The sequence below is a fragment of the Sarcophilus harrisii genome, chromosome 6 (assembly GCF_902635505.1).
Source record: "Sarcophilus harrisii chromosome 6, mSarHar1.11, whole genome shotgun sequence".
NCBI lineage: Eukaryota > Metazoa > Chordata > Mammalia > Dasyuromorphia > Dasyuridae > Sarcophilus > Sarcophilus harrisii.
The window spans coordinates 28,284,228-28,295,547 of NC_045431.1; the positions used below are offsets into that span (position 1 = coordinate 28,284,228).

At 43.2% G+C, this 11,320-nt stretch overlaps 1 protein-coding gene across 4 annotated transcripts in view; it reads right to left on the reverse strand.

Moving 5' to 3' along the window:
* PDS5A (PDS5 cohesin associated factor A) overlaps positions 1 to 10,563 on the reverse strand; it is a 133,028-nt gene extending 122,465 nt beyond the window's left edge. For 3 of the 4 annotated variants that reach the window (XR_004230019.1, XM_031941543.1, XM_031941541.1), the window contains exons 1-2: positions 10,252 to 10,563; positions 9,528 to 9,703 (exon numbers count right to left, since the gene is read on the reverse strand). Coding sequence is in view for 3 of the 4 variants with exons in the window: in XM_031941543.1 (XP_031797403.1) it covers positions 9,528 to 9,665 (138 nt within the window). In the remaining variant the exon portion in view is untranslated. The remainder of the gene's footprint in view (positions 1 to 9,527; positions 9,704 to 10,251) is intronic. The other variant, XM_031941542.1, reaches the window with a different exon arrangement.
* Between the last annotated feature and the right edge of the window lie 757 nt (positions 10,564 to 11,320).

Genomic DNA, 11,320 nt, shown 5'->3' on the forward strand with positions numbered 1-11,320 from the left:
ACAATTCTTTCTCTGGTGGTGAATAGCACTTCTTATGAGTCCTTTGAAATGTCCTGGATTAGTGTGCTGACCAGATTAATACTTTCACACAGTTGATCATTACAATATTGCAGTTACTGTGTGAAATGATCTCCTGATTCTGTTCAATTCACTCTGCATCAATTCATATACGTATCTTCCCAAGTTTTTCTGAATCCATTATAATCACATATCACAACTTGTTCAGCCATTCCCTAAATAATGGACATCCAAATAATTTCCAATTCTTTGCCACCACAGAAAGAACGGCAATATTTTTTGATCTCTTAGGGATCAAGCTCTTCTTTTTCTTTTTCTTTTTTTTTTTAAATAATTTTTTTTATTGACAGAACCCATGCCAGGGTAATTTTTTACATTATCCCTTGCACTCACTTCTGTTCCGATTTTTCTCCTCTCTCCCTCCACTCCATTCCCTAGATGGCAAGCAGACCTATATATGTTAAACAGGTTACAGTATATCCTAGATACAATATATGTGTGCAGAACTGAACAGTTCTCTTGTTGCACAGGGAGAATTGGATTCAGAAGGTATATAAATAACCCGGGAAGAAAAATAAAAATGCAAGCAGTTTACATTCATTTCCCACTGTTCTTTCTTTGGGTGTAGCTGCTTCTGTCCATCCTTGATCAATTGAAATTGAGTAAGATCTTCTCTTTGTCGAAGAAATCCACTTCCATCAAAATACATCCTCATACAGTATCATTGTTGGGGTATGTAATGATCTCCTGGTTCTGCTCATTTCACTTTAAAGCTCTTCTTTCTAACACTAATTTATCTTAGTATCACTATGGGGTAGCATGGGATAGAGCTACTATTGTTCAATTGGTCAGTCATATTCTAGTCGTCAAGGCCTTATTAACTGTAGCACCCCAATACTTCTTGGCAAAGATCCATCTCTTTCATCAGTACATTTTAAAGATGAGAAACTAAGGCAAATATAGGTAATGGACTTCCTCAAGGTCACAGAGATAGTCTTCCTGACTTCAGGACCAGTGTTCTATGCTCTGAGGCATCTTGCTTTCTACATGCCATGTATTAAAAGTATCACAAGGAGGACAATTAGAACATTCAGGGTGAGTGTCAGAACTCTGCAACATATAACCAATGAAGAGCTTTTAAGAATAAAATACATCACTATTGTTAGAAAGAGTATATGACAGGAAAGGATAAGCTAGGAAAATGGTGAAAGTGGTATAGGATGACAAGTAAATAATATGAATCTTCCACTGGTTCATTCGATGTTAGAGAGAAGTCTCCAAGAAAGCCAGACTTCCAGTGGTAAGTTTATGAGCTTACAGGATGAGCAGTCACTGATGGGTTATTAGCTATATCAATGAAGGGAAATCACTTGACAAGTATTAAGCACTTACTGTGTACCAGAAACTATGTTAAGTACTGGTGTAATTTATATACATATACACACATACAGAGTTATCATCATTACTAAACTGCATCATCATTAATTTGTCAACATTCTAGAAATCGATAATACTGCAATATAAGAATATCACTTTAAATTTTGCAATGTGCCTTACAAATCATTTTATCCTTTCAACAACATTGGAAGTTGGTGCCATTATTGTTCCAAAAACAACTGAGGCAGAAAAAATTAGATGACCTGTCTAGTCCCACAGCTTAGTGAACATTAGAAATAGGATCTGAACTCAGATCTTTCCAATTCTAGGTATATCCACTGAGGAACCTAGCTGTCTCAGAGGAAAGAAAGCAAATTAATTTATACAATGACTATAACAATATAAAAGACAAACAAACAGATTAAATGCAATAAGAGAGGCAGTGCTGAATAGCTGAGAATGTGCTGGTTTTGAAACCAAGAGAATTTGGGTTCAGATTCCATCTCATGCTTGCTTACTAAAGTAAGGCAATTCATTTAACCCTCTTGGACCTCAACTGAAGTAGTTGGAATAGATATTCTCTAAGGTCCCTTTTATCTCTAAATCTGTGATCCTATAATTGATCATTTGTTCCAGATGACCGGTACTAAAACATTTTTCCTCCTCAGTAGACTATGAATTCAGAATGTTCTAGTTCCTGCCAACCAAGGCCACTGTGTCAGGTGGTTTTGATTACTCACTTCTACAGTTGTTCTCATATTATCATTATAGATTTGTTCTTGGTTTTGTTCTGTTTAACATTTTTAGCAAAGATTTGGAAGAAAACATAGGTCACATGTATATCAAATATGCAAATAATGCAAAGTTAGGAAGGAGAGCTCAATCCATCAGATGACAGACCCAGGATTCAAAATTATCTTGACAGGCTAGCACCAAAATTGGCAGGAGGAAATTAAACAGGAGCAAATATAAAGTCCCACAGTTGGGTTAAAACTACAAAACTACAGAATGGAGGACATATGGGTCAAAAACCAAATAGAAATATTCCCAGTGTACAAAGTGATATGATAATCAAAAAGAACTAATGGAATTTTAATTTGTAATTTAAAATAGTTATCAAATGCTTGCAAATTACAAAATACTACAATTTCTGAAGATTCAAAATGATCATGTCAAGTTTGAGCAGAGATCAGCCATAGCACATTACCAATTACCTACAGTTATGCAGCACTTTAAAACTTGCCAAGTGCTTCCCAGACATTAGTGCATTTATATTTGATAAGTCTAGGAGGCCGGTACTATGTCAGCCTTATTTGATAAATGAGGAAATAGGCTCAGAGAGATTAGGTAGTTCAAGCATGAGTGAATAGGTAAGTGGCAGAATTAGGATTCTGAATCCAGGATTTGACTCCAAGTCTGGAACACTACATATTCACTATAACAAAATAAGTGGCATAAAAATATCAAAGAAAAACAGGATAGGATAAGAGGGTCATACAGAAATTATGGAATAACAAATGAACAGTTTAGGTGCTAGGGCTATGGTGCTAACTAAAATATGCAAAAGGACCTAGAGTTAAGAATTCCAAGAAGAATTTCTGGGAGAACAGAAATAAGAATTGCCTAGAAGCATAAGTATAAATGTGTGTTGAACAACTCACATTGACAAGATTACAAATATGTTGACAAAGAGCATTCGGAATAAGCAAGACGGCAGCCTCATGGCACTGTCCTAATCAGACTCAACACAGTCACTGTCCAGTAACTAGTGCCATCTTTTATATGGGAAATGAAAAGCTGGACTAAATCTAGAGAAGGATCGGGACAGACTGAACTACAAACCGTGGCTAAGAGGAGGAAGGGAAAGAAGTGAGAATATTAAGCCTAAAGAGCCTTCTTCATTTCTCCTACATTAGTCCATTCCTTCCCTGTGATCAAAAGTGACTTTCCTTAAGCATAAGCTGACCATACAACCTATTCAATCAACTCCAGAGTCTGGCTACTGTCTCTCTAGGATAAAATATAAATTCCTCTGTTTAGCTCTTAAAGCTCTTCAGAGCTGAATCCCATCCTCAATGGACAATAGTCCCCCTCAAACATTTCCTGATTCAGCCTCACCTGGAGTAATGCCTCTCTTGTCTCCATTGATTTGCTGTGAGTGTCTCTCAAGTCTGTAACACATCTTCTCCTCACCTCCACCTCACAAATGCCTCTATGAAGTCATTCAGTGTTCCCCCTCCTCTCTTCCTCACCTCCTTTCACTTAGATGCCTTTTGTTACTTTCTCCTCCTTCACCCACCTCATATGAAGAAGGAACCTTCCCTTTCCTTCCTTCCAAGGCCAACCCCACTATCTGTCCCATCCCATCTTCTCCAAAACAACTACCCTGTGTTTCAGCTTCTCTTATCACTTACCTTCTACTTTTCCCTGTCTGCTGGCTCCTCTGAGGTCTTCAAACATGCCTACATTTTCCCCATCTTTAAAAAAACCTTCACTTGCTATTCACCTCATATTTCCTTGGCCATCTGTGGCCAAATTCCCTGAGAAGGACGCCTACAATAGGTGCTTTCTCTTTCCCTTCACTCACTTCTCAACTCCTTATGGTTTGGTTTACAATCTTAACCTTGCACTGAAAGTGATCTCTTAACTGCCAAATCCAATGGCCTTTTCAAAACTCTTTCTCCTTGACCTCTCTATCATCACTGATTGCTCTTTTCCCTCTAGGTTTTCTGGACACTACTCTCTCCCAGTTCTCCTCCTATCTATCTATCTGAATACTCTGCCATCCTTTAAGGGGAGGTGTCCCCTTCCAAAGTTATATCATAAACCCTCTTTTGCTTTCTTTCTATACTACTTCACATGGATTCCACTGCCATCTCTATATTGATGATTTTCAAATCTACCTATCCTGCCCAAAATCTCTGCTGACCTCCATTCTCACAACTCTCAAAGTCTTTCAGACATCTCAAAGTGGATATCCAGCAAACATCTTAAGTACAATTATGTCTAAAATGGAACTCATTATCTTTCCCCCAAAAAAATCCCCCATATCTCCCACAACCTTCCCTATTACTATAGGGGCCAATACTCTCTGATAAGTCCCTCAGACTTGCAACCTGGTTCCTCACTATTACTCCCCCTAACCCCCTCACGTCTGGTCTATGACCAAGCCCTGTAGACTTCACCTCTGCCTCAACACTTGAATGCTCCTCTGGTATTATGGACTTTCATTATTGCCCACTTGAACTACTGCAGCAATAGTCTAATGGTGCATCTGCCTACCTCAAATTTCTCCCCTTTCCAATCCATCTTCCAAATAGACTCTACAGTGATTTTCCCATTTCTCAACTCAATAAATTCCAGTGCCTTCCCAATTTCCTCCAAAACCAAATAGAAAAATCCTGTTTGACATCCAAAATATTTCATAATCTATGCCTTCCTCCTTCCCGCCTTCAAGTCTTCATATACCTTACTCTTCACCATGTACACTTCAATTCAGTAACACTGGCTTCCTTGCTGTTCCTTCACCAAGGCACTCTACTTCTCCACTCTGGATATTTTTTTCTGGATGTCCCTCAAATCTGGAATCCTCTCCTTTCTCACCTCCACCTTCTAGCTTCCTTCAAATCCCCCCAACCCCCCAACACACACATAAATTCCATCTTCTATGGGAAGACTCCTTTAACTCTAGTAATTTATTATCTGTTATTTCCTTTTTATCCTGTATGTAGCTTATTTATACATATTTATTTGCTCATTTCCTCCATCAGACTGTGGGGCTCCTTGAAGGCAATTATGTATCTTCTGTTCAGTTGCCAAACTGATTTTGCTAAAGCCTAAGTCAGTCTTTGGATGTCAAACTTCCACTCTATATTCAATAAACTCTGGTGGCTTTCTATTACTTTTATAATCACATATAAACTGCATCTGGCCTTTAAAGCTCTTTGCAACATGTTCCCTTCCATTGATTCAATCAATAATACATTCTTGTGGCCTACTTATTGCTCCTTGACCAAGATATTCTATCTCCCATTTCAGGCTCTGAACTAGCTCTTTCCCCATCCATGCTTGAAATGTTCTTTCTCCCTCTCTCCATTGCTTAGAATCCTTGGTTTTGGTCAAAGACTCAGCTCAAGCACACCTTCTCAAGAAGGCCTTTCTAAGTCTCCCCAAATGCAAATGCTATCTAGCCTAAGGTTAATTTCCATTTATTCTATATCTTCTATCTTCACATGTATGCTTTTCCCCCTATTTCCTCCCCTAATAAAATCACAGACTTTTTTTTTCTTTGTATTCCCAGCGATTACCCCACACCTGGTATACAGAATAACACCACTTAATAAATATTTTGATTGCAACTTTTGATAACAAACAGTAAGAACATCTTTGTTAGGCAGTAAAGAAAAAAACAGAACTATAGCAGAGGCCTAAAGACCATACTACCAAAACAAAGTTTAACTACTTGAATATTTTAACTTGGAAAATAATGACAAAAAGGCAACTATATGTTCAGTAACAACTAAATGAATTTGTATTTTACTCATCATAGTATTTGTAAACATTGGAAAAAAATAACAATATGTGTATCTGAGTCATTTCAGTCTACAGAAGATATATTGGTCAATTATACGAATCATTTAATGAGTTGACCACTAGTAAAAATCTGATTGTCAAGACCCACATATTGGTATCTAAAAAAAGTTCTTAAGCAGGGGGGTGTAACATGATAGAAATAATGTCTTGAGAAAGTTAATTTCAATAATGGTATGCAGAGGCAAGATGAAACTAAACATAAGACAAGATAGATCAGCTACAAAATCATTAATGTGTTTTCAGTCATGAGAATAAAATAGTAGCAGTAGGAATGAGAAAGAGACAAATCTGAAGAGAGATCTAAAAAGAAAAAAAAGCACAGCTTTTAATTAACTTACTAGATACAGAGAGCATAATGAAGTGAGGGAGACAAAAATAAATCTGAAATTTAAAAGCTTTAAAATTTACTAAAACTAATGGCACACACAAATCTGGGTTTGAAGATGAAATGGCTAATTCAGTTCAGGCATGTATAGATAGTCTGATGTGATAGCAGCATGTAAATGGGAAATTTCTACAGACAGTTAAAGATCTGGAACCGAAATGAATGAGGAAAGGAAAATATACAAGAAAACAAGGAAGATCCAGCAGTGTCACTCTTACACTTACGCTACAGAGATCAAAGAGGGAAAAGATCTATACAAAGGACCTACCTACTTGAGAATAGTTAAATTATGGCATATCAATGTAATGGAATCCTATCAAACCACCAAGAAATGATAGAATGGACAGTTTTAGAAGAAACTGATAAAACTCCTATGGACAGATTCTGAGTGAAGTGAACAAAAACAGAAAAATTCATACATTATAAAGAAAAGCAACTTTGAATATTTTTAGAATTCCAATCAACACAAAAAAGAACACACAATCCACTTCCAACCAAAGAGGTGACAAACATAAAATGAAAAATGAGAAATAAATTTCTGGACATAATCAAAGTGGGAATATCTTGTTGGACTGTGTATATTTGTTACGAGAGTTTTATTTTTGTTTTTATTGTTCAATATAGGGAGAGGGAAGTAGAAAGAAGAGATAATACATTTGTGTAGAAGAAAATAAAGGAAGAAAGAGAGAAAGAAAGGAACAAAGAAAGGAAAAGGCAGAATTTGTGGGGAGAGTTCTATTGTCATTATCATCCAGACAGATGTCAAAGGGGATAAATGACCTGGAGAAGTCTACTTATTAATATACCCACCAGAAAACTAACTTTGGCCTCAACCAAACAGCAGTGTTGGAACATTAAATTAAATACATACTAAAAAAATGTGTATACATGTTAGAGATTCATGGTACCACATACAATCCATTCTATTCTTTTTATCTGGAACTGTTCATGCTTGTCATTTGTAAATTTCAAAATGCTAAAAAAAGAAATGAAAAATGGAACTAAACTCACCACAAGACATTCCAGTAATACAATTTCCAGGTAACTTTGAACTGAAATTCTCACGTCCAAACCCAACTGCTCATCTTTCCATTTCTCTTCCTACTCATATTTCTTAATTACTGACTTCAAGGCTTTTGACTCATCCCTCTTCTCCTACTCCACTATAGCTTCATTTTACAGATCTTTTAGAGCACTGTCCACCACTTCAAATTTACCCTAGCTATAAGTACCCTGGAATTACTATCTTCTTTGATTTTCTGTTGTTCCCAACTTGGAGGGGGATAGAATTCTCTGCTACAAAGCAGATAAGCACTAGAAAAAGTCATAAAATGAAGCTAATTTCACTCACTATATCACTTATCTAAGTTCAAGGTAAACTATATTCTATTCCACCAAAACATACTCCCCTCTGACATCCAAGCCTTTGCTCAGACTTTTACTGATATTTACAATTCGATTCAACAAGTATTTATTAAATGCCAAGCATGTAAAAGACATTGTGCTTATGAAGTAAAAACAGAACAGTGCTAGTCCTCAAAAAACTTCCAGGGTTACATAATGTGTTCACAGTAAACTATGGGAATGGAGGGAAACTAACAACTAGGATGAAGAAAAAATAAGGAAAAGCCTTGTCAAAGAGGAGGCGACATTGAAGCTCAACTCTGAAAATAAAGGATCACAAGAGGCAGAATTGATGAGATCATTCCAGGTATGAGACAGCTTGTGTGAAGACAACCAAGGCTGAAGATGTACTATCATGTCTCTTTATTAAACACTTCCAAGATTATTTTATATCTGTGACTTTAAATTGAGCCTCAGAATAATGCTGTGAAGAATGTACTACAGTTATCCTAGGACTACAAATAAGGAAGATGAGAGTGACTGGTCCATTATCATATAGTTAGTAAAGTGTTTGAGGTAATATTTGAAGGCATGACTGAAGTCGGGTACTCTCCACTAAGTCATGGTACTCCCACAAAAGTTGGGCTAGATACATCTAAGTATGTTTCCAATTCAGACTATGTGTTTCGGAAATATCTATTCTGAATCTCTACTTACTACTATGGCTACAATACAAGAACCTTTACAAAAAAAGTCCCTATGAAGAATGCACTTTGAAAGTTCATTGGTAAAGTCCATCTCCAGATTTCATGGATGGCAGACAGATGAAAACTTTAAAAAGTTCCCTGGAGGAAATACATCTCAAAGTCCAGTCCTTGCAACAGTAAAATGAAGACTAACTGCCAATAAATGTTCCAAAGTTATTTTTCCAATAGTTGTGATAAATTACATCCATCCATCCACAAATGCAAAATGAATGTCAAGCTGACCAAAGGTAGGGGCACATCCTATAATCTCACAACAAAGTTAAACACGCTGGCATACAAAACTAGGCTGAAAAACACCATGCCAACTGAGCAAATTAGTCAAAGACACCTACAATGAATTGAACTTTCTTAAAACCACACAGAGCCCATGGACTTAAGTCAACTTCTTATTCCAGAACTGAATCTTAAAAAGTAGTGTTAACCATTAACACTTTTATCAAATAATGTACAAACCCAATTTTGCAAAATTATTTTATAGGCCAGTTTTCTTTCAGGAAATTAGAAGTATTCATTTTTTAAAGCATTTCATGCAAAAAAAAAAAAAAAAAATTTCCAAAAACAGGTTTTTGCACTTACAAAAACACTTTAAGTTTGAGATTTCACCTCGAACATTCATTCAACTTTCCCTGCCAACTGTTCTACATAAACTTTAAATTTTTTTTTAAAACTGACATTTTCCCCATCCCTGAAAGATTTCAACCTTCTAAATTCTCATAATGCAATGCTACGACCCTACCATTCAAGTTTTCAAAAGACATACTGGATACCTTCTTGGGGATGGGGGAGGGGGAAGAGAGCAAATGTTTGAACAGGATGAATCTAGAACTATCTTAGAAGAAGCTTGAGTTGGCTACCAGAGGCTAGGGCAGTCCTGTCTATAGTTTTACAAAGGAGCTTTAAAAGGAAAGCGTCAGTCCCTCTCAGGCTGGGGGTGCTGGCCCCAGGGGCAGCAGCAGGTCCCCGCTAGGGCGAGTTCTGGGGACACTGCCCAGGAGGCGGCAGGGAGGACCCAGGGTGGGTTCTGGGGGCGCAGGCGGGAGTACCTTGAGCCGTTTGACCACCTCGTCGTTGGTGATCTTGTCGGTGATCTCCTTGACCCCCGGGGGGTAAGCGATCTTGGCGTCCGAACTGCCCAGGCCCAGGCCCGAGGGCGGCTTGGGCTGCACAGGGGGGAAGTCCATGGTGGGCACAACTTTCTCCGGCGCTCCTCTACCGGCCTCTATCGGTCAGAAAACAAAAGTTCAGCGGGAAATGGACGACTTTCTAACCTCTTTTTCATTTCAAACCCCAAATCCGAGAGGGCCCAGCCGGCGGGGGGGAGGGGGCAACGCTGCCGGGGCCCGGGGGCTGCAGGGGCGCCGCGGCTCGCCTCACCTCCCGGCCCCGCGCCCCGGTCGCGCGGCTCCCCGGCCGGCTCATGCCGGGACTTCCCCGGCGCCGGGTCCACAATGAGGTCGGTACCGGGTGCAGCCACCGCCCGGCGCCCGGCAGCTGCGGGTGGGGGCGGGGATCCGCGGGCCCGGGCCGGCGCAGCCTCCGCCGGGGCAGCCTCCACCACGGGACAGCCTTCGGGAGAAGGCGAGGCCGAGGCCTAGGGGGCTCGGCTTAGGCCGCGGTCCCCCGCGTCCGCTCCGGCCGCCCCCCGCCTCCGGCTCGGAACCCACCCCCCACCCGGGAGCGACCGCGTCTTCCTCCGCGCCGGGCCGTCCCCAGCCTCGCGCCCCGGGCCGCCCCGGCCTGCCCCGGGCCCTCGGCCGCCGCCTTTACCTCGTCCTCATGCGGGCGGGTGGCGCGTGGAGCGCGGGGTGGCGGTCCGCAGGTGGAGCCCCGGCCCGGCCGCCGCGCCGCGGGACTGCACACAAAGCGGCCCACGGTCCCGCCGCCGCCGCCTTCCCCGGAGCGCCGCGAGAGAAGCCGCGGGCTCGGCGGGGGAGCCGAGCCGAGCCCAGGAGCAGAGGCGCGCAGGGGCGAGCGGCGAGTGAGCGAGGGAGCGAGCGCGCGCTGCGCGGGGCCACACTGCCGCTCTCCGACGGCCCGAGGAAGAGCAGCCGCCCAGGCCGCTCGCCGAGGCCCGGCCCGGCGCCCAGCCCGCCACAGCCTCCGTCAGCCCGTCAATCCCCGCCCCCGCCCCGGGCCGCCCGCCGAGCCTGGCCGCTCGAGCTCAGCCCCGGGGCCTACGGGTCACGCGGCGGCGGCGGCGGCGGCGGCGGCGGCGGCAGCAGCAGCAGCAGCGCGCGCCTCCCCTCCCCCCCGCCCCGCCGGGGAGCGTCGCCCCACGCCCTGCGGACAGCGCCGCCTCCCGATTGGCGCCAAAAGCTGCACGCCCGGAGACCCGAGGAGGGGGAGGGGGAGGGGAGGAAGCGAGCGGGCCGGGCCGGCCGAAGATCCCGGGGCGGGCGTGGCGCTCATGCCCCAGGAACTAGAGGGCGCCTTGGCTGGGGATCCGAGCGCGCGGCGGCGGGCAGCCTCTGCCCTCGAGGAGCTCCTCCTCTGAGGCGGCCCCTCTCGCCCCCGGCTCGGCGAGGATGGCCCGCGGACCCCGCAGGTGAGCGGGGGCGCACGGGCCACGGAGGGAGGAGAAGATTCTCCCCCGACTCCGCAGCCGGGGGGTACAGAGAGCGTGCTGAGAGCGGCGCAGGGACTGAGAGGGGCGCGAGCCGCCCGGTTCCGCCACCTAGGAACTGAGTAGGCGAAGGGGCCCCCGTTCTCCCTGGCTGCCGCCCGCGGTCTCGGCGCCCATCGATTGTTCCCCATCCTTTTCTTTGGTCTTGGAGGGAGAGGCGCTCGGGCATCCGCACGCTTATCACTGAGAGCACAAAGCCGGGATCGGACGCGC